This window comes from Asparagus officinalis, chromosome 4 (genome assembly GCF_001876935.1).
Source record: "Asparagus officinalis chromosome 4, Aspof.V1, whole genome shotgun sequence".
Taxonomy (NCBI): domain Eukaryota; kingdom Viridiplantae; phylum Streptophyta; class Magnoliopsida; order Asparagales; family Asparagaceae; genus Asparagus; species Asparagus officinalis.
In genome coordinates this window covers 79,733,728-79,757,013 of record NC_033797.1, presented here as the reverse complement: position 1 = coordinate 79,757,013, position 23,286 = coordinate 79,733,728, and the positions used below count along the sequence as shown (strand labels likewise).

Genomic DNA, 23,286 nt, shown 5'->3' with positions numbered 1-23,286 from the left:
GATATGTTGGGCAGAGCCAGAGGATAGCTTGATGCTTGGGCCAGAGCTGGTGAGGTAGACTACCGAGAAGGTAGCATTGATCAGTGAGCGGATTCTAGCCGCTCAGAGCCGGCAGAAGAGCTATGCAGATAAGAGGCGAAGACCCTTGGAGTTTTAGGTTGGGGATTCAGTTATGTTGAAGGTATCGCCTATGAAGAGCGTGCAGCGATTCGGAAGATGGGGGAAGCTTGCGCCGAGATATATCGGACCATTCCAGATTTTGGAGCGCATTGGAGTTGTGTCATATAGACTAGATCTTCCAGCATCGATGTCTAGTATACACAATGTGTTTTATGTTTCTATGCTCAAGAAACACTTGCATGATGAGGAGCAGCAGCGAGTATTGGATTCACCAGAGATTGAGCTTCAGGAGGATTTGACTACTGTCGAGGTTCCAGTTCGTATTCTTGCCAGAGGGACAAGAGACTTAGAAACAAGGTAATTCCCTTGGTGAAAGTTCAGTGGAACCGAGGAGGCATTGAGGAGATCTCTTGGGAGCGCGAAGAGGATTTGCGTCGCGACTACCCACACCTGTTTGAACAGGTAAATTTATTTTTTATGATATGTATCTTATATGATATTTATACATTTGGTTATATTTACATTTAACACTAGAATGAGAATATTCTCGCTTAATTCTAAATCCTTTGGAACACATGGTATATATATGGGGGGGTTCCTTGTTTGGATTTTTCACCCGATGTACTAGTTCCACTAGATTAGGGTTTGAGCGGGATTATTATCATTTTAGATCGTTAAGTATAAATATCTCTATATGTTTATTTGGAAGTTCATGTTGTGAGATGCATATAGTTTCCAAATTTCGAGGACGAAATTCTTCTAAGGGGGGAAGAATGTAGAACCCCGTAAATTTTTATATGAATATATGTGAATTATTAGTAAATAAATAATTCTTTTATGATAAATAGCTTGAGGTCATTGATGTGCATGATAACAAGTTATTTGAGATGATATGAGAGTATGGGTGTAGAGTTTTGTGCGTTGGTTTTGCAAATAAGTAAAACATGTACAAAAACCAAATTTTTCCAGATCAGTCGACTGACTGTATCGGTCGACACACCAGTCGACTGATACGCTGATTTCCAGTTTTTTAGGTTTCGGGTCTGTTTTGATTTGGTTCGGGTTTGGGTCGGGTTTGACTGTTCGTATATATCCCATCTCACCCGAAATCACCCCTCTCACCTTCAGACCTGAGAAAACCCTAGCCACTTCTCCCCTATCTCAAACCCTAGCCTTGTTCTTGGTGATTTGGGGAAGAACTTGGAGGATTTTCGACGAAATCTTCACATTACAGCAAGGGGATCCACACTCTCTCAGATCCAAGAGGTGTTCATCACCCAGAGGCGAGTAACATCTCGCCCAACTCTGCCCCTTTTGTTTACACGAATTTATTGAGTTTAATGAGTTTTTATTGAGCCAAAAACGTATTTTTAGTACAAAAAATAAATCTTTATGGTATATGATGTGAAGTATTGAGCTTCTCAATTTAGAAAAAGATCATCAATGTTTTATTAAAGAGATCTAGATCTGAAAAACGTTTGACAAGAGTTATTTCATGATTTATTGATTTCAAAACGTATTAAACATGTTTTTATGTGTTTAAGGTTTTTGATAAATGTTTCCATGTGATCTTTCATTCCAGTTTAGTGCAAATATGTTGATATCAGTATTTTTCATGCTTGGGATTGATGGAGATGAGTTTGGATCAAATTTAGGTGAAAAAATAGCCTGTGCAGAGTTTTCTGCGGTTAATCGGTCGACTGATCAGTCGACCGACGGGCTAAAATTTTCAGTCATCAGTCAACTGATCAGTCGACTAACGGGTTGATTTTGTTTTCTCAGCTTCTCAGTCAACTGATCAGTCGACTGGTGTGCTGAGGCTGTGCTGCCTGAACCTTATCAGTCGACATATGAGTCGACTGACATCATCAGTCGACACATCAGTCGACTGATGAGCTGTTTTACAGATTTTTGATCTGTTTGAGTTGCTCTTCGGGGTCGCCTCGATAACCTGACCCTAGTTTACCATGTTAATGATTTATCTGTACATATGGGATGACTTTGGACACAAGTTTAGACATGTACACCGAGATGCGGGTGAGTTTAGATTATGTATATCAGTCCGCATATATTTTTTACAGTTACACAGTCCTCGTGTTGGACTATAATCTATATAAGTCCTCGTGTTGGACTATAATCTATTTCAGTCCTCGTGTTGGACATTTGCCACTTATTCCATGTGTTTAGAAACCACAGTATTTAGTTCCTGTATCGGACATATTTCTTAACCCTGTATATGACTTTCTCATAGGAGTTTATGACATGACACTTATGTAGATTATAACATGACATACATGTAAGTTATAACATGATGCTCATGTAAGCTATGACATGGCACTGTATTTATGCTCTGAGATTGGTTGTATTTCTTTTATTATTATTTCCTGTACTAGAACCTCGGGTTTAGTGTTTAGGGATTTACAATTTGAGATACAAGGTATATACATGAGGGTTTCCTTGTTTGGATTATTTCGCTCGACGTACCTATGCTCGTGTTGTAAATTTCTAAATACTAAAATCCTCTTTAGTAAGATCAATGATTTGAGATCTATTATGTATTATCTATATTTTCTTATACAACGAGCCCTGTTCCCTTGGGGTTGGTTGTGATGTTACTCGCTAGCGCTTTGACGCTCGTTGTCCCTCCCCCTTTCAGGTAACGAGCCAGGAGCCCGGAGAGTCGCAGGTTGATAGCGACACACTTTAGTGTTCAGCTGTCTATTTTAGCTATGTTTTATTTTGGAGCTCCACTGTAGTTTTGTTAGACATTTGAGAATCTTATTCTAGAAGTTGTAAAGGTTGTGTGCCTTATTTCCTCTTGTCGGATATTTGTATTTTGAGACTTGTTGAGTATTTCAGTTATCTATTCAGATATTGACTATGTATTTCTGTATGTTGGATGATGAGATATTAATGTGATCACTATCACTTCATTAGTTACTTCTTGTACTATCTTTTACTTGCTTTTGTACCTGCACCTATTGTTGACTCTACTAGATAGATGTTAATTATGATGGTGAAACATGTTATTGCACGGTGTGGTGCATGACAGGTTTGATATTCTTGGTTTCACCTTGGACTGCAGCCTTGTGTGAACCCAGGGGCGCCACAACAGCCCCCCTCAAACTCATGTTGGATCAAACAAAGTAAGTTTGCATACAAGAATCGATGAACGGGTAAAGCCTTTGTGAAGAAATCTGCAAGCTCGTCATCGGATGAGACATGGGGAAGTAGAATTGTCTTATCCTTGATAACTTATTGACGGACAAAATGTGTGTCGATCTTAATATGTTTGGTCCTCTCATAAAATACTGAATTATTAGCAATCTGGATTGCACTCTTATTATCACAATAGAGAGAAGTAGAAGTCGTAACAGAAATACTGAAATCACTGAGAAGACGATGGAGATGAATAACCTCTTTAGCTGTTGTGGACATTGCACAATACTCTGCCTCGGTGCTGGAAAGAGCAATAACATCTTGTTTCTTACTCTGACGAGAAATATGGGATTCACCAAGAAATATATAATAACCTATGGTAGACTTCCTGGTAGTGGGATCACCAGCCCAATCAGCATCAAAATGTGCACAAAGCTCTAAATTGGATATAGCAGAAAACAGAAGAGAGTGAATGCTAATACCCAGGAGATACCGAAGAATCTGTAATAAGGAAGCATAGTGTACAGAACGTGGGACACTAACAGATTGACTGACAATACCAACAGCATGAGAGATATCTGGTCGAGAGATGCACTGATAGACCATCTAGCCAATAAGATGTCGGTATCGGGTAGGATCGTTAGCCAATAAGATGTCGGTATCGGGTAGGATCGGATAGAGGCTCACCATCAGTAGAGTAAAGTTTGACATTTTGTTAGAGTGAAGTATCGACAGTTGCATCGTCAGTTAGCTCAGCGCGATCTAGAATATCCGATAGATACTTCTGTTGAGACAGTAGTACACCTCGCGAGCCCTGAGAAATTTCTAGACCAAGAAAATAGCGAAGAGATCCAAGATCCTTCATGTGAAACTATTATTGTAATTGAGATTTTGCAAACTATATATCAGCAGCATCATAACTTGTAATGATAATATCATCTACATAAATGAGTAATAAAACTCTGCCACGCGATGTAGTGCGAACAAATAGAGAAGCATCTTGATGACTCTCCATAAAGCGCGCCTTGAGCACGACATTGCGAAAACACTCAAACCAACCGTAGTGTGCCTGCTTGAGACCATAAACAACATGACGAAGGAGACATACGTGTCTCAGAGGAATATTGGACTATGGAGGCGGTTGCATATATACTGTCTCAGATAAAGAGTCATGGAGAAAAGTATTATTGACATCCATCTGGTCTAAGGGCCAACGATGAGCAGCAACAACCGCAAATAGAGTACAAACGGTGGGCATCTGAGCAACAAGAGCAAGGGTCTCCTCATAATCAATATCTTGTTGCTGAGTAAAACCTCGAGCCACTAAACAAGCTTTTTGATGTTCAATGGTGTCATCAGGACGATACTTAACCTTATAAACCTATTTACTGCTAATAAGGGAGATCCCAGGGGGATAGAGAACAACATTCAGGTATGTGTTTGCTTAAAGGCCTGAAATTCCTTAACCATAGCCTGTCGACACTCTGAAAATTGAACTGCCTCTTGAAAGGACTTTTGGCTCAACGGTAGTATGAATAGCAGCAAGAAAGTTATGAAAGATAGGTGAATAGAAAGTAACTGAAGCATACCAGTCAGGCATGGCATGTGGGTGTTTGCCTCGATGAAGAGCAAGAGGAACATTAGGTGGGGCAGATGTTGGCGCAGGTGCGTGGAGATCAACAGCATTTTTTAGAGTGAGTGTCGTGTTCACGAGATAGGGATCAAATGGTGTAAGAGAAGGCTCAGGTGAGGAAGTGTCAACAGAAAGAGATGGAGAGATGTCAGAGAGATCTCGAAAGGAAAACTAAGGTGAAGAAGTGGGTGATGCAGCTGACAGGGAAGCATGATCAGTAGAGTGGATGAAATTGAAGTTATCAGAAGCAGAATAATATGGAGAATCCTCTTCGAACTGAACGTGATGAGATATATGAACTCGATGAGTTGCGGGATCATAACAATGATAACCTCGTTGTTCAGAACTAATTCCTAAATAGACACAAGAAATAGCTCTAGGAGACAAGTTATCACGTTCGTGAGATGGCAGAAGAACAAAACAGTGACAACCAAAAACACAGACTAGATCATAACGGGGAGGATGAATATAAACACGACTATAAGGAGTAGCACCGGAAAGAGAGCTAAATAGAGTGACATTAATAGCATGAGTAGTAGTGAGAATGGCCTCAGCCCAGAAACGATGAGGAACATAGTAAGAAATAAGCATGGATTGAACGGTATCGAGGATATGACGATGTTTACGTTCAACAATATCATTTTGCTCATGAGTGTAGGTACATGACTATTGAAAGATAGTCCCATGAGAGGACATAATAGAGCGCATGGTAGAGGATAGGTACTCTTTGGCATAGTTAGAATGAAAAACTTTAATACGAGATTGCCATTGAGTAAAAATTATAGCAGTGAAAGCTTGATAAGCAGTAAGTACATCAGAACGATTCTTAAGTAAGTAAACCCATGTAAAACGAGAGAAATCGTCGATAAAACTAACATAATATAAGTAGCCAGATAAAGAAGGCAGAGAAACTGGCCCCCAAATATCAGAATATACTAAATCAAATAAGGAAGTGGATACAGATATACTCATTTTAAATAGTAAATTAGTGAATTTAGCCAATTTATAACCAGTACATGACTCAATACTAGAGCTAGATGATACAGAACCAAGTACTCCAGACTGAATAAGACTCTCCAGCCTTTTATTAAACACATGACCAAGTCGTCTATGCCACAAATTGGCAAGAAGCGAGGTAGAGGGTTATGATGAACAGAAACAACAAGAGAACGTGGACGTATGGACCCTGGAAGGTGACGATATTTTAGAAAATACAGCTTGTGCTCCTAAGACCCGCCCCAACCGTCTTGCCCGTCTGTGGATCCTGCACAAGACAAGTATTATAATAAAATGAGACAAACATGTCAGCCATACATAAAGAGCTAATAGAAATTAAATTCAAGCTCAAATGATATAGAGAGCACGAGCGGTCTGAAGATCGACATCACTACTGCCAGATGTAACAGTACTGGATGAAGCAACAGTACTGATGGATGGTGGAACTGATCCCATACTGGTGAGATGATCAAGAAGACCAGCGATACGCAAGGCATTGGTGACAATGGTGGACCACCCTACCCAGTCACTTTGATCATTGAGGGGCAGTGGTGGTTTAGGAATCTTCTCTGAAGGAGCCATAACAGCAAACCAAAGTTCAAGATAATAAACTTTGAACGAAAAAACATGAAGGTTAGAATGGAACCAGAATGTTTGCATCCACGCAAAGGTGGCAAGTAGCGACTTATGACGCAAGAGTGATGATCGAACGGCCTAGCAAATATGTCAGCTCTAAAAGCCGAAGTACAATTGGCTGCGACAACTCAATGTACCGATCCCCCCCTTTCCGAAGCCGTTGTTCAGGGCTGCGAGGCGGGGTCAAATGAAGATGGTGAACTGAATACGCTCATTCAAAATCTGTGGCATGGGAAAAAACACAAAATAAATTTTTCGGTTGAGGTCACCTAAAAGTGCCATCAATACCCTTCACCTGCATTCCTCCAATTCCTTACTATTGGGCCCTAGATGCTGCTTCTTATTCTCCTCTGTATCTGCACCCTCCGTCAGTTCGCTCTCTTTGTTGCCTTAAAATTATAGTCGTATGATCGCTATCTATACTATAATATATATATATATTATTATAATTATATATTATATATTAATAATTATATATATATAAGTATATTATTAAATTCTCCGGGGAAATCACTTCTCCAATTAGTGGATGATCGGGGGTCGTAAAAAATCGGCGGGGGTGGGGAGCAATTGGGGACAGACGATCCGGGTGCAATCGATTTCTGGCAGGCGGGATTGCGGGATTGGACCGGGATTCGCACGCGAAGATTTGTGACGCAAGCAGCAACTCGTTGATATCGCAGTGCTGCTGAGGATCTTCTCTGCGGCGACTGAGATCACAACTTAGAAGGGAAATTTTTATTTATTTGGAAAAAAATTATTATTTGGGAAACCCTAAACCAAGCTCTGATACCATGTTAAAGTAAGAGAGACAGGGAGAGAGCCTTGGGTAAATTTTACTTGAATTGAATATTGAGTATGTACATATATATACAAGTAGATGAGGGTGAGGCTTGTCCTCATAACCAATGTGGGACTAAACCCACTACTAACGCAATATTATCAACATGTGTGATGCTTTCTAAGAGTGGATTGAATCTTCCCTATGATGCATACAAATGAATTCCTTGCCCATTTGCTCATTAGTCGATCTCAAGGCATCATGTGCAATAGAAGAAAATAATTAGCAAAATGATCATGAAAAATAATAATGATGAAATAATTATAGATTTTCTCTATCTACTTACCAACATTCTCTCATAGAGTTCTTCTTCCTACAAGATAACAATCAAAAAGAAATGGTTAGCTAAATAATCATGAAAAAATAATAATCACAAAATAAGTGTAGATTTTCTCTATCTACTTACCAACATTCTTTCAATTGGACTCTCGGATATATATGGAAGGTGATTTGTTCTCCTGATATACCCATCAGCAAGTAATCCCCCATACCAATGTATATACACATCTAGGTCTGGCACGCCACCTCTCTCCATCACTATAGCACTCTTGCTGAAATCTCAATCCTCAATGTACGATTGACAAATTATCTCATAATTTTAATGATATGCTCACGTTTAGGGATTTTGCTCTCTTCTTCTATAGGATCTAGAATGTGTTGTTTCAATCCAAATTATCAAAGCACCCGATCGGGCATGTGTATCTCGACAATTTCAAAGCATAAGATCGGGACACTTGCAAGCCATATACCTTCACTAAATCCTTATTTGCATGAATGCCACTTTTGCCAACTCCCTATAGAGATAGGCTAGCACTGTAATTCCCCCTGATAGTTCTCCATACTTATCAAGATTCATAAGAAGTGGCAACCGTATAACGCGCACTAAATCCTTGGTTGAATCTGAAATTAGAATAGTGTCGATAATATACCTTATGTATGTTGAGCATATGTCTTAATGATCTCATTTGTGGCCTCTATCGGTACATTCATGTCATTTTGATGTAGCTATTTGAGCTTAACCTTGCCACCCTTCATATCAGGAGCTTGTCCCAATAGACCTTCACACACTCCTACCCAATTAAAGTCGTAGGTACCCATAACAGTATTCTCATTACTTTGAGGCCAAAAACAACCCCTACATCCTGCAAAGTAATACTTGTCTCTCCTTGTCATGAGTGCAATGTGTTTGTCTCAGGTCTCCATCGGTCAACCAAAGCTATCAAGACGGGTCAATCGAGCCTTATCCATTGCACCTTTGAACATTCAAAAAAAGCCTGCTTGATGAACATAGTCTTGAACACATGGATCTGTCAAATTCTAACCTGAACTTGCACGGGTGTGATTAATTACATTAATATTCGAGGCCTACATGTGTTACAAAAAATAATATATATTAGACAAAACAATCACGCAAAATGAAAAATAAGATTGAAAACATTAAATGATTGAAAATATTGAAAATTTTTACCTCCCCTAACTCTAACTGTGTAGATCGGTATTGATCTTGGTCGTATAGGACCTCGTAAGTCATTGGTCCTACGGAGATGATGCATATGTCTGCACATATAGAATAAAATGTGTCATTATTATATTATAGAATATATTGAATTAGAAATTACATACAATATATTAAACATAAAAAATATCAAATAAATTTTACACATTAATTGCTATCTATATATATATATATATATATTTATATTATGAGATGGTGAGCTCAAATCTTATCGTGAGCTAGACTAATAAGTTAATCAAATTCATGATCGGTATCATACATCTTGTTCAACACGTCACGTAATGTATATGATAAAATTTTCACATAATTAGGAGTATTCTAGAACATGAATTGAACTAGTTTGATATGTTGATTTTTCACGTAATTTAATAGCCGTCCCTTCTACACATATCTAAAACAATGATTAAAAATTTAAAACAATATCATTTTTTCTACATGTAGATGATGATGAGTGCAAATCACGATAAGCGGTACTAATTATCTTTTCGAGTAGGCTATTGGGCTAGCTCACGATAAGAATGAAAGTACCCTAGAGGGGGGTGAATAGGGTTATTTCTAATCTTATTAGATATTAATGCTGATTAAAATTAATTAACAAATATATTCTAACAATGATGATATTCAATAAGATATATACAAGGATATATATGCAAAGGGAAAAACAAACAAGAAACAATATAAAAAAATAATGGACACAAAGAGCAATTCAAACACAATAATATGATCACGGAGTTCAGGCCTTCCGTCCTACGTCTCCGCTCCCCACTCCTGGGGAGAACTATACTATCGACACACCCGGTTTGGAAGCCGAAAGTTCTCTACACACTCGGTTTTCTAGCTCACCAAAAATTCTATAAATCTCTCACAATGTACATACACAAACTACAACCTCAAGTGTTGGTCCTCACGTATCGTCTCCCTTAAGTGCTCGACTTTACTACCTCTCTCTAGGCTTTACTACCGACGTCACTCCTCTTGGTATCGACTACATCCTCACCACACACTCCTCTTTGTGTAAATGTGTATTACAAGGTGATACTCTCACAATAAGGCTCAATTACAAGATTTGTTCTCTATAATAGATAAGAACACAATTTAGGCTCACTCTCAAGGTTACACTCACCACAACCCCAAATTATACAATATGTGAAAATACTTAAGCTCAAAGGTTGTGTGTGCAAGCAATGAGAAAATAAAATCAAACTTAATTAAAGTCTGGCAAATATAAATATGATAATATAAATGTAAACAAGCTAAATAAATGAGTTGAGAAAACTTCTCTAGAACAAGAGAGATGGAGATGTGAAATGGAAAGCTCAAACCAAAGATGATCTCCTCTTCTTATGAAACAATCTTCACCAAACCAATTTTGTAAACACTTAAACAAACTTAAACCATGCTTAAAACTTGTTTTTAAACTCTCTTTTTCTTAGTTCAGAAATGAAATAGAATAGGGGTATATATCGGATAAAGAACCAAGGCACTAAACCCAAGCAAAACCAGCAAAAATGATAAAATAACCAAGGCTATATATATAGCCATTATAGACCATCAGTCGACTGACGGGTTTCATCAGTCGACTGATGAGGTGACCGTTGTAGGTATTTTCCAGCTCATCAGTCGACTTGCGACTTTTATCAGTCAACTGATGGATCATCAGTCGACTGGTCAGTCGACCAAAACAAAACAGAAACATTTGGCAACTACAGGCACTTTCATCAGTCGACCGATCAGTCAACTGATTTCATCAGTCGACTGACCAGTCGACTGATAATAAGTATACAGCCTGTTTAAAGCAGAAACTTGATTTTCAAACTACCTTTAAAAATAGTAAACAAATTCTAAAAATTATGAAACTTTGAGAAATTATTATAGACATGATAATACACATGTTACAAAAACTGGTTTTTAAAAAACATCTCCCAAATTTGAAATCTCATTATTTTGCAAAATCATATAAGTATGAACATGTTAAAAACTTGATCTTGCCAAAATGACTAAAACAAAACTTTGAAACATTTTAGAATGGATTTAGTGACTTATACAAAATATGAAAATAGTGTAAATAAGTTTTAAATCCATAAACATAATATTTTGCAATTTTAATAGAATATGAAACACATAAATATAAAAATGAAGATATATATTGTTTCGTATCTATATAGCTAAACCAAAACATATATGTATATATATAATTGTATATATACAAAACCAAAACGTGTATGTGTGCATATAATTGAGCTTAAAGTACCAACACACATAATATAAAATCTAAACTAAATTACTCAAGCTTGATGAAGGTCTTCAATAATCACGACTTGGTAAACTTACGGATGAAGCTTGAACTTGGATCTTCAACATGAAATGCATTACTTCTCCACTATTCCGCCAACATCCATTGGATATGATCGTGAATGCTTGATTCCATCCATCCTCCAACATATTGTTTGTCTAGAATACCTAATACGAAAGCATAAACACTAGACAAATAATATTAGGAATTGTTTGTAATCATCAAAACAAGATTAGAAAATGTATGCTCATAACATGAGACCTAACAATGAGCCCTATAACTCTAATTTTAATTAAAATCCTAAAAAAATAAATGAAAACTTTTAACCCCAATATTTGCATTCTATACCCTAGAATTCCAAATTCAATTAAATCCTACCACACACAAAGACTCATAGTCATCACAAATATATCTAATTGATAGATAATTTTAAACCCAAGAAATTTAATTTTGATGAAAACCCTAGAAAGATATGAAAACCTAAGATTTAAAAGTTGAAGAAGAGAGAAAGGAGAGAAATTACTTTGATGTAGGCGTGATAGAAATCCAAAGATCCCTTATGAGACCCACTGCAAGTCACCCACAATCCCCGTCATCATTCTCATCAAAAGTCAAAGTAAGAGAAAGAGAGAGTCAGACTAGGAGAGAGAGGAAAAGTTAGAGTGAGAGAGAGAAATGAGAAATGAGAAGTGAACCCGTGAAGTCTATATAACTAAAAAGTGGAAGGGTTTGGGAACCTTATCTATTTTTTTAATTTCAGGCCCACATCTCAGCGAAATTAATAGACGGTGTTTCCAACCCGTTCCTTATAAAAACTTAACTATTTTCCGAATAGGGGCTAAAGTCTTAGTCAAATAGTCAGGATTAACAATCCTAACTATTTTGACTTGGATTTCAAAACACAGTTCAAAATAATTTTGGTTGGCGACCCTGACTATTTTGAAACAATTAAGAAGCAGATATCTGTCTAATTAATCGGGATTATCAACCCGGCTAATTAGAAGCTAGGTCCTAATTAGGTTCTAACTAGTCGAGGTTCCCGACACCAACTAATTAGAGAGCGGTCTTTTTTATAATCGATCCAGTTTCTGACAGTGCTGCTGACACGGTCGAAATTGGGTCAATTTCTGTAAATACTTTTGTAATAGAACGATCTTAGCTAATAAAGTTTTAAATGAGTCTATTTTGAAAGTTTCTCCTAAGTTGTATGGGTAAGGTTCATAGAGTGGTATTTATTTCCCAAATTTTTATTTAAAGGGTAAATTGTATATCCCTCCCATGTCCTGACATCAATTTTCATCAAACGTGAGGCTTAAAAAGCCAAATATACCCTTTTCCTAACAACATTTTCTTTAATAATATAGATAAATACGAACATGTGTGTAATAGAGAGAATACTAAATCTATTCTTTTATACAAATGGGAGAAACAAAGAGTCACTGTTCATGCTACAGTAAATGCTGCAGTAGATTTACTGTAGCAGTATTACTGTAGCAGCTGAAAAAACTTAAAAACACTGTAGCAGATCGGTTACTGTAGCAGCTCGGGAATGGTACTGTAGCAGGCGAGTTACTGTAGCACATCAGAAAATTCAAACCGGGAGAGTTTAAAAACGGCGGGAACACTGTAGCAAAAAAAACACCGTGCTGCGCACGGGCTGCACACTAGTTTATCTATATACTAAAACTAATGGGTCTACTACTGTTCCTAAGCACAGTAGCACCTGATAGTTTGGTATGAAAAAAATTTAATTTTACTCATTAGTCTAAACATTAACCTAATTTAACTTTTTAGCCCAAAAAGAACTACGATGTACCACCTCCCAAGGCACTGTAGGAATAGCGGCTACCAACTACATAAGATAATAATATATATTGAAGGTTTTTCCCCAAAAAATCGCATGTTTCATCTATTTATTTTTAAGCCCCAAATTCTCACATAAAGAGCTTTATTCCTTCAGGAATTAAGGATTTACTTCATCGTATTTAAATCTATCTGCTTCTAAGATCACTCTTAGTCCGAAAAAATTTGTTATTGTTATTACTATTACTATTTATATTATATTATACTGTATAATATAATTATAGGATTGATATAATTTAAACAATTTTCTCTACATCGCCACCTAACTACTTCATAGATAAGTTAGTAAGAGTCTATATTTTGAGCCTCAAGGTCCAGGGTCCAACTCTTGTGATGCTAGAGTCTATATTTTGAGCCTCAAGGTCCAGGGTCCAACTCTTGTGGTGCTAATTTTTCCTCCCTCCAATGTTAATACTAGCTCTCTCTACAATCAATTTTTATTCGGTTGTGGAAATAAGGAAACCGAAAAAAATGGAGAGACAACTCAATTCCTCACCTCCGCACTGCTCCTTCCTCACCTCTATCTTTTCGATCCTATATTTTACACAACGTGCATCTTCAAACCAAATATAATTAAAAATTTTCAACCAGAAGAATAAGCATATAGTTATCTAGAAACCTTTCTTCGCACCTGATATTTTCAATCAGCTGTAGATAGACATTGTTTATATCTACAGTGCACATTCAAAACAAACATAATTAAACAATTCCAACCACAAGCATAAATCTATAGTTATTTAGAAACCTCTATTCTTCTCCTAAAATTTTCAGTCAAAAACCATATGACACGGTGGTGAAAATAAAGAAAGCATTTCCACAAGGACTTCCTCCAAGAAAGCCTTAATACGAGGACTTCCTCAAGGATAAACGCCGAAAATTGGCTATGGTTTCTTCAAGAGAAAATTTATTCAATTCTAAAAGATGACGGCCACTGCCCCAAAATAAAGTATTTAAGGGGAAATTCTAAAACCCTAAAAGAAGTTTAAAAGAAACTTACTAAATTACCCAATAGAAAATAGAAAAAATAGTAAATTGCAAATTTAAGGCCCTAAACGATCTCAGATGCCCGAAAAACAGTGGATCTCATGGCAAAGACATGAGTCTTGCTCATTGGCCTATTTCGCTTAAGTTGTGCAAATTTTGACCCATTCGGACACTTTGAATTTTTGATCCTATATAACTTTTTGTCCTACATCACCCTATTTTGAATTCTCAGGTTATCACCTCTCCACATCATTCCAACCCCTCCTTGATTAAAAAATAGGGAAACAAATTTATGGATCAAAAAGTAAAAGAAACCAGGGAAAATTAACAAACCCATATTGATGTTGAGGAGCGATGGAGGAGATTAGAGGAGAGGGGATGAGTAATGTGGATAGACATCGGCTTCATATAAAGGATTGTAGGGGTGCTGTAGGGTTTTGTAAAGTGTATTGTTGATCATTTTGGAGGGGTTAATGTTTTGGTAAGTTAAGTTTTGGGATTATTTATTTAGTTGAAACTTTGGATAGCATTGAGATGTTTTGTTTTTTTATCTTTCTATGTATACTTCCCAAATTAAATATATTTGTGAATTTTCCCTGTAATTTACCATCAATTCTATGACAAAAATTTAGTTTGATTTTTTTTCTAAATTATATCCACATGGCAGAGGTGAGGAGTTCAACAAATTTGATACAATGGATGTGAGTTTACTTTGATGTTTATTATTTACATTTGCTTTGATGCTTGTTATTTCTAAATTATTATGTGACATTGTCCAGCTTACAAAGGCAGAACATTTCAAGATTATGATATATGGGGATCACATTTGAAAAGGGAACACAAATGAGACCTCATCCCAAACAAGGAAGTAAAGCTTCAATCCTTTAGTTATTAATCGTTTTCTCTTATTTAGATATCCCAACGACATGTGGTTAGATCTAATAAATGCACATGGTAATTTGTTTCCACATTGTCATATATAATCAAATGAATTAAGTTACTAAATAAAATTAGTGTTATGCATCCATGTACTTTCAATGAATCTTTGTTAGTATAAATTCTAAGTTACTATCATTCTTTTCTTAGAATCCTATTAATACTTTGAAGAGTTCTCTAATACATTGGATCTCTAACTTGCCAAATTGTTAACTTGGGTTAAGTACTGTAACACAGTTGTGAAGCTTTTCCTTATTCCTCTTTTTAGCTTATTTTTACGCTAATGTCGGGTCATCGTGCAGGTCAATTTTGCTCATTTTGAAACTGCAAGAATGACATTTTTTCTTATCTTCTTTTTTTTGGGTATATCATGGATTTTACCTAAATACAAATTTTTGAGGGAAAAAACCAAAAAAACGGTTAAAGTCCATAAAAATTAATATGTTCTCTTAAAAAAATAAAAAAATGACTTCTATTGTTAGAACAGGTCTTAGCAATTTGCATGGCAAAAAGAGTTCACTTTGAGAATATAGAAAATAAATCCATTTGGACAAAGATATAAGTATAAGTAGGAGAAACTAGTGACGAATGAAGAGAGTAATTTTTCATTATCACTACCAGCTAAAGATAACAGGATTTCTTCCAAATAAATGAAGATGAGCCAATAAACATTTTGGATATTTTTATATCTTAAATCTTTTGGTTTAAAGATTTAAAGTAGTAGGAATCATATTGAAACCTTCTAACCATTCGGCTCATCTATGCTGGGTAAAGTTGTATAAATCTTTAGATACAAAAGAATAAATCAAATTTCATCCACAAGATGATCAAAGCTAACGGGTGCAAGAACTAAGTAAGCGTGGCGACGAGGATGAGTTGGCCCAAAACCCACACTGAACCAGCCCGTTCTAGGTTGGGTTTGACCCAACCTGGTACAATGCGGCCCGAGTTTGGCTCGCTCGGCTCGGTTCGGTCTCAAAGTGGGCAAAGTATGGGCCTATTTCTGATACCCAAGCTTGAACTCGAACCCGACCCATAAGCCTAACCCAACTCAGATCGAACATGGGCCCTGACTGAGCCGGAACCTAACTTGCACCCAATCTTCGTAAGGCCATTAGATTTTAGTAAAATAAATTAGTTATTAGTAATTAACTAACTATTGTTAACTATTTAGTATTTTTCACGCAAAAAATTGATATGTCTGAATCCAAAGTATTCCTCAAAATGCAACAAACTTGCCACCAATTGGTCAAATTTCTTCTAAGTCAAGTTCTAAAACAAGTCAAAAACATAAAAGTGTGATAAAGAAAGGAAAAGAAATGGGTTGGATTCACCTAACCCTGCCCAACTCAAATGAGCCGGGTTGGGTTGTGTTTCCAACCCGGGAACCTAAACTTTGGCTCAACCCAAACTCAAGGTTAGCCCGAATTGACCAGCCCGGATCAGCTAGGAACCGGGGAGCCTAGGCCGGGGTCGCCTCAGCGCAGCCCAGTCACTAGACCTACTGTTAAGTGATGAGGGCATGAAGAATATTTGGAAGAGTGTAAGGTCAACAAAGTGTGAGGAAGCAATTTTTACACGGTCTTGTAAAGCCCATGTAGAGGGCCACTTTGTTATTTAACACTCGCGATAAAGAAATGCGGGAATCAAGGCGTGAAAACAACCGCCAGGATCTCGAGCAAGCACATGTAGATAAGATATCCGCTCTTGTTAAATGTTTCTGGGGCTCTCCTGAAACATGTTCCATATTAATACAGAAATATGTTTAACTTCATACTCAACAACAAGAAGTAACTGCTGTATGACTGACGTAAGAAAAATATATTCAAAACCCCCCTTCTCCCCTTTCTTTAGCTTCTGTTGTGAATGCAAAAATAACTTATATTATAGATATTAAGGTACATACATTGTTCATACTCTTAACTGAAGAAATTTGCCGAGAGCAGATATGCTACCATGAACTATCCGTAAAAATGGTTCCAGTAACTAGTGATTACAAGATGTTGACACGTTTGAAATCTGTCGAAACTGGACAGGAGAGCAAAAGCTAAATGGAAAAGAGGACTAACGGATTCCTCAATCATCTCCAAGTTCACCGTCTTCAAGATCCTCATAGGAACTATTTCTGTGCGATCCTTCTCGATCTTTCTTGTGCTTCCTGTGCTGGCTTTCACCGTCGGATTCAGAGGCACGCTGCAAATGGTATCAACGAAAATTATTATGCATCGTTCTGAATACAGTTCAAAAATAAATAAATAAATGGGGCCTCTACTTTTTAAGCATACAATAAATGAAAAGATAATAATACTTAGTTCACCTTCCGGGATTTCTTGTGGTCACTGCTGTGCCTATGGGACTTCTTGTACTTTTCTTTCTCATCTTTCTCTTCATCTGCTTCACTGCGATGATGTTTCCTACGTTTTCTCTCTCTGTCCCTGCTCCTGCTTTTGTCATCCACACTGGAGTTATCTCCAATATCAACATTTTCACTGTCTGTTTCATCCTTTCTAGATCGTCGTTTTCCCCTTTCCTTTTCATGATCTCTTTCCTTATCTTTTCTGTCCCTTCTTTTCTCTTTATCCTCTCTCCCTTTCTCTTTCTTTGCCTACAAGTAAACATGCCAAAGAACAACGCATAATCCTCAGCTGCTAAGAATATACATTTTTTTTTTGCAACTCTTAAAAGTTAAAATAAGCATGAAAATACTGCAAAGAGAGAGCAGTTTAATAAGCAATCTATTAATGTAGAGGGTCATAAGTAATAACACTTCATAAGAAACTTGAATGCTTATGACAAATTCTGATATTTGCAGAAGATTCTGTGAAGGCAATTCAAGGAACTAAATTACAACAAAATGAAGAAATCGAAGTCTGATAGAATTCAAAGCTAATATCCACATCGATTATTTCTATTATGCGAACAGCAAGGCGATCGTGAATCGTATATAACACATTCAGAAGAAATACATGGCATCTATACTCAGAGATGAAACGGCCTGGATATGTAAATAAAATATTAAGAGACACAATAAATTAAAGCATTGAGTTCCAAACTATTTAAATGATAGCCCAAAATGATATCACCAAAGATAAAGTTTCCTAGTTATCAAGGTAAGGAACCAAAATTCACAATGTGATAAGTAAGCTTGTCACTTGTCAGCATATATGTATGTATGTAGTACTACATGTATCCATACTCATAATGGCTTGCGATAGAGATGGCATGATTTGTGTTACCCCACAAATACCTTAACTAAGAAGACTGGGTTGAATTTACCTCTTCAGAAAAAAAAAGTGCAGAGGATAATCCATGCTAACTTTAATAATCCATGCTAACTTTAAATGCAATTTAACACCAGAATCATAATTCAGAGTTATAGTTGGATGTCATCTGTAATTCTGTATAGATTGCGTATTTCTCTCTTTTAAGTCATTACTTTAGTACTATCTTTACTTCCATGTTCCAATCAGTAATGATGGTGCTATGTGAAAATTGTCCTCACTGGGCCATATGTAGGGGTGCTAAACCGTATCTGTATCTGAGGAAATATCTGTAACCGTATCCGTTGAAAACAGATATGGTTACTCAAATCTATAACCGATAGGATATGGTTACGAATATGGCTTTATATTGAAATATCCGGATCTGTATCCGAAATATCCGAAAACATATTAGTCATATTGTGACGATAGTTTTAGCTTTCCAAATATTATGAACATATTAATTAACTCTTTTGTATCACATTAACTATAATTTTTTCAATACTATGTAGTTTTCTCATATCCGTTTTGTATCTACATGCATATCCGCATATATATATGAATTTTCTTAATCGAGGTATATCCGTATCAGTAATCGTATCCGTATCCGAGATGGATAAGCGGATATGGACATGGTAAGTATCATATCCGAGCCATAGTCAGACCGAGTGCACCCGTAGCCATATGGGACCTGATTAAGTATTGAGAATTGGCAAATTGGTTTCAAAAGATATTTTAACTAAATATATTTGTACCAAGGCTCTTGACATAAGAGAATTTCCAGTGACCATGCTAGAGAATAGCTGGCCTGTGATAGACATGCAGGCCAGGGGTTGCTTTGCCAGCAGACTCTTCTATATTTATTGTGATATGCAAGTAAAGGAATCATGCTGAAGAAAAGGGTTTAGACAAATCAAGATTTGGGTTGATTTGAGTCAGATTCAAATCCAACTCGCTCAAGTCTTGTTCCTACTTGGCATTCACAGTTCACATAGTATCTTCAGTAGCTTAACATTACATGCATGGCCGCTAAGGCCTTGCTCAATGGTAAAGAGCATGATATTAGGTGTCATAGGTTGCAAGTTTAACATCATACAAGACAATATTAAGAAAACTGAGCAGAAGACTAAGGGAGAAAAAGGACGCACATGGACTCCTTACATTAGTCTTCTAAGGAAAACTAATTCTAGGTCCAAACAGTTAATAAAATAATTATTTTTAATAACTTAGTCCAGCTGATCTCAAGAACAATATATAATGACCCACTAAAGTATTAAACTTAAATGCAAAGTAATCATATGTGGGATAAGATGTTCTTTATATGTGGAACACCAAACACTGTTATCTCCATTATTCAGTGAAATTAAAATTAATTTTTACTAAAACCAGATAACTAAGATTCAACATTGTTTTCCCACCCTCTTTTAGTTCAAATACAAAGAATGTGTTCGTTAAAATTTGTCCTTTAGGTCTAATTAGTTAGCATTATTTTCTAATAAAACTACATAATTAAGATTCCACGCTGTTGCTTCCCCTCTTTGTGAAATGTGATTTCACACATTATAAAGAATTTGTTTATTGAAATTAATATGCATGTGGTCCCATTTGTCCTTGAAAAGTTTTCTTATAAGTTAATATAGTAGCATAATATTTGGAAAAGTGAAAAAAAAATGAAACCAATGAATATAAAACTTGTGGATAACTCTGACTTAGTCTATGTACCAATAATTCTAATTGAAAATTATCGAAGCCTCAAAGCTCCTGACGTTACTACTAGTAAACGGAAAGGAAAAACAACAACTACTACCAAGATTTCAAATCTTGGTAAGGACTAACTGTAAGGGGACATGCCACTCAAAACCTTATCGATAATATTATTACTGCTACTTACTAATAACTGCAAGAGATAGCATGTCAATTGTCGAACTCAAAATAGCTTCTCATTATATGTATAACAACCATAAATTTTGACAAATTATTAAAACGTTAAAATTGAGTTTTAGGTCAATAAATATTGACAACTACATCATACTATGATTGTACTTCAAAGTTTATTGGCTATGCACATATATTTAAATGTATAGATTTTTTTCAGTGATTATCACGTTTAAGGAAATAATATAATTATCCCTCAATGAGCAAAGTGCATGTAGACTTTGTATAATTGGAAGGTAAGAACATTGGATGATCACCTTTAAATTATGGATCTGTTATAATGTAGCACTAGAAATTTCCTAACTCCCGGCAAAAAGTAAGATCTAAATACCCATGCTAGAAATACAAACAAGTCAATTCAACAAGTAAAGATCTTGAAGCCAAACCCAATCATGATGCACGATTCTTACTAAAATGACGAGAAAACTACTTCTAGTGAAGTGTAAGTATAGTTAAATGAAGATTCAAAGAGTTGCGTTTTTCAAGGAGTTAAGTTTTATGCTTCAAGGAGTTAAGTTTTATGCTCTATGTTGCATGGATATGGATGCAGGTGCGGACACGAGACATGATAAAATTGCAAAAGTTAGGATACAGAGACACGGCTATATACATATATATTTAAATGAATAATCTATATGAGATCGATATTGTTTTTCAGTCACATATTATCACATATTATGAGAACTGAAATTCTTATACCATTTTTATGTTTCCTTTATTGAGTAGATTACAAATTGAAAGCCGCTCGCTTTTGAACTAGATCCCAAACAACCCTTTAAAATCATGGTTATGAAGTAGGTATGTGCTAAAACAAATTTGTCCCAAGCCCAACAAATTGCATAAATTTGAGGTGAAGTTGCATAAGTTGGAGGTCAAAAATATACATCCAAGAAATGTATCATAAGGTTTTTTAACTAAAATGTGTCATATAATTGAGAACACGTCTGACTAAATGTATGTATGTATTCAGGAAGCATCCAAGAAGTGTCCAACATGGACACGGATATGGGACATGGACACGGATATGGGAGCCTAGATGAAGTGACCAGGTAACCTAGATCATGCTCTATTATCTCTTGCAATATGGTAAAAATATCATATAATAAGATAAATACATCTTATACCTTTTCTTCCTCTCTTTTGCGCTCCTTCTCATTTGCTTTCTCTTGCAAATGTGAGACATGTTTTTCAAAAATCTCCCTCATACAGCTCTCTTCACCAGCAGAACTTGAAGTGCATTAAGTAAATAAGTTACGCAAACCAGGGTTTAGCCAAAAACCAGTTCAACTTGGGGCAGTTTTGATGGAATACCTGTGTTGTTGGCAATCTGCAAGCAATGACTTGCAATCCTCCCATGTTGAAGATGCGGATATTTCCTGCAAAAGAGAAATGAAATATGAATGCTGATTTTTGCAGACTCAAATATCCCAACAAGACACAAAGTTACAGAACCTGGGTAGCAATTATAACATAGTTTCATGATACCTTGGATGAGTAAAGAAGATTAGAAAAATTATCAACCAGACGTTGCCGCTTTTTAGCTTCTTTCTCCTCCTTTTCCCTCAGCTTTTCAAGCAATTCCTTAAATATAAGCTGCAAAACGGATGGAACCTCAGTAAAGTTGCAGGCAATACTTATTAAAAAAGATGCTCTGGAAATGTTTCTCACAAACAAAAAATTGCATCAGGCTTAAGCACTATAAAACACATTTAATCATCATCAGCAATTAATGACCCTTTACTGAAGGTATAGCAGTTGGAGTAACTTCTATTATCAGTAATTGTAGGCATCAGATTTATGACCCATCAAATACGTCAACAAATAACAGGAAAATGAGTTGATACTGTTTGTGTAAGAGAGGTTTCAACAGGTAATTCAGAAAATTTTGAAAAGAATTTATTACAAAGGCAACAAAAACTTAAGAGTAAACTGCTGATTTCCTTCTCCAACTCTTTTCTGATGATCATTTGAAATTAATGACACAAGTTGGTTGTTTTTTCTAAAAAGACCATCTTGAAGAATCCAAAATAAAGAATAAGCACATAAAGCCAAAAAATCTTCGAGCCCTTGAATACAAGCTTTGCTTATTGCCATATCTAGCACAAGCACCAACACTTATCGGATGTAACGTAATGGAAACAAGATTTGAGGCTTTCACAAAGAAAGCCAGGGATATGATGCTGACATGTATCCCACTTATCATCTTTCAATGAAATTCTGATTAAAGTTAACAAGTAAAAATTGCCTCCTACCTCCTACTCGAAGAAATCTCAGGAAACTATAACAGAAGGTAGATGTGATCCAAAAATATCTATTAAAAAAATCACACAGAAAAATGATACCATGGAGATTATTATTATGATTACATCTACCCTCGCAAGCAATCAAAATTTCGGCATCTTTGAAACTATTATTTTCCCTTCAGAAGTACATACTCATGAAGACTGTAATTTCATATCACACGCCATCAAAACGGACATTGGAGTTACGGCCCTTAAAAAGCAAGTGACTACCAAGAAGACTATGAACACATTCAGAATAACAAGTTATCACAACTTTTGCATTTGAGGAGCTACTATAGTCCATTCTTTTCACATGGACATGATCAATTTTCTCGTAATGATAAAGAAGCTAATCTTCACTCCTTGGCTTCTCGATCCTGCTCACTCATAACCAAAAGCTTTCAATATGCAAATTGGAATGGTTTTTATCTGCATTCCAGGCATTTGACAATGCCCCTTGAGGACTTTGGCATTTATATGAGGGCAATGATATGAAGATTGAATTGTTGAATCTTCAAGAACTTTTTTTAATATCTACACAAAACTCTGAGTCTCCATTGTCAACAAATAGCTAGATCTAGCTGAGCCAAAAAAAAACTAAAAAAACAAAAACAAAAACAAAAGCAAAAGCAAAAACAAAAAACCAAAAAAAAACAAAACAAAAACAAAAAGGAACCCCAATAAAACAAACAAACAAAGAGCTAGATCTAAAGACGAAACCCTAGCAGAAAAACTATTAAAGACAACAGTAATATACCTCGTAAAAGAAAGGAACAGGTAATGAAGGAAATAGCATGAAAGCGCAAATTAATTGGAGAAGGAAATAGACAAT

The 23,286-nt window shown here is 36.1% G+C and overlaps 1 protein-coding gene and 1 long non-coding RNA gene across 3 annotated transcripts in view; both read right to left on the bottom strand.

Annotated features, from left to right (window-relative positions):
• LOC109836029 lies at positions 5,928-11,850 on the bottom strand. 2 transcript variants are annotated; one of them, XR_002245788.1, is made up of 5 exons: positions 11,718-11,850; positions 8,854-8,942; positions 7,792-8,750; positions 7,672-7,698; positions 5,928-6,176 (listed from the first exon to the last, which is right to left on the bottom strand). It is a non-coding gene; the product is annotated as an uncharacterized LOC109836029 (long non-coding RNA). The 2 variants fall into 2 exon arrangements; XR_002245787.1 differs by lacking the exon at positions 11,718-11,850 and adding an exon at positions 11,233-11,270.
• The window catches only part of LOC109837788 (pre-mRNA-processing protein 40A-like), a 28,403-nt gene continuing 21,957 nt past the window's right edge, over positions 16,841-23,286 (bottom strand). Inside the window, exons 27-31 of the mRNA XM_020406142.1 lie at positions 21,658-21,765; positions 21,484-21,548; positions 21,297-21,399; positions 17,295-17,582; positions 16,841-17,170 (exon numbers count right to left, since the gene is read on the bottom strand). Coding sequence (XP_020261731.1) covers positions 17,054-17,170; positions 17,295-17,582; positions 21,297-21,399; positions 21,484-21,548; positions 21,658-21,765 — 681 coding nt within the window. The 3' untranslated portion in view covers positions 16,841-17,053. The remainder of the gene's footprint in view (positions 17,171-17,294; positions 17,583-21,296; positions 21,400-21,483; positions 21,549-21,657; positions 21,766-23,286) is intronic.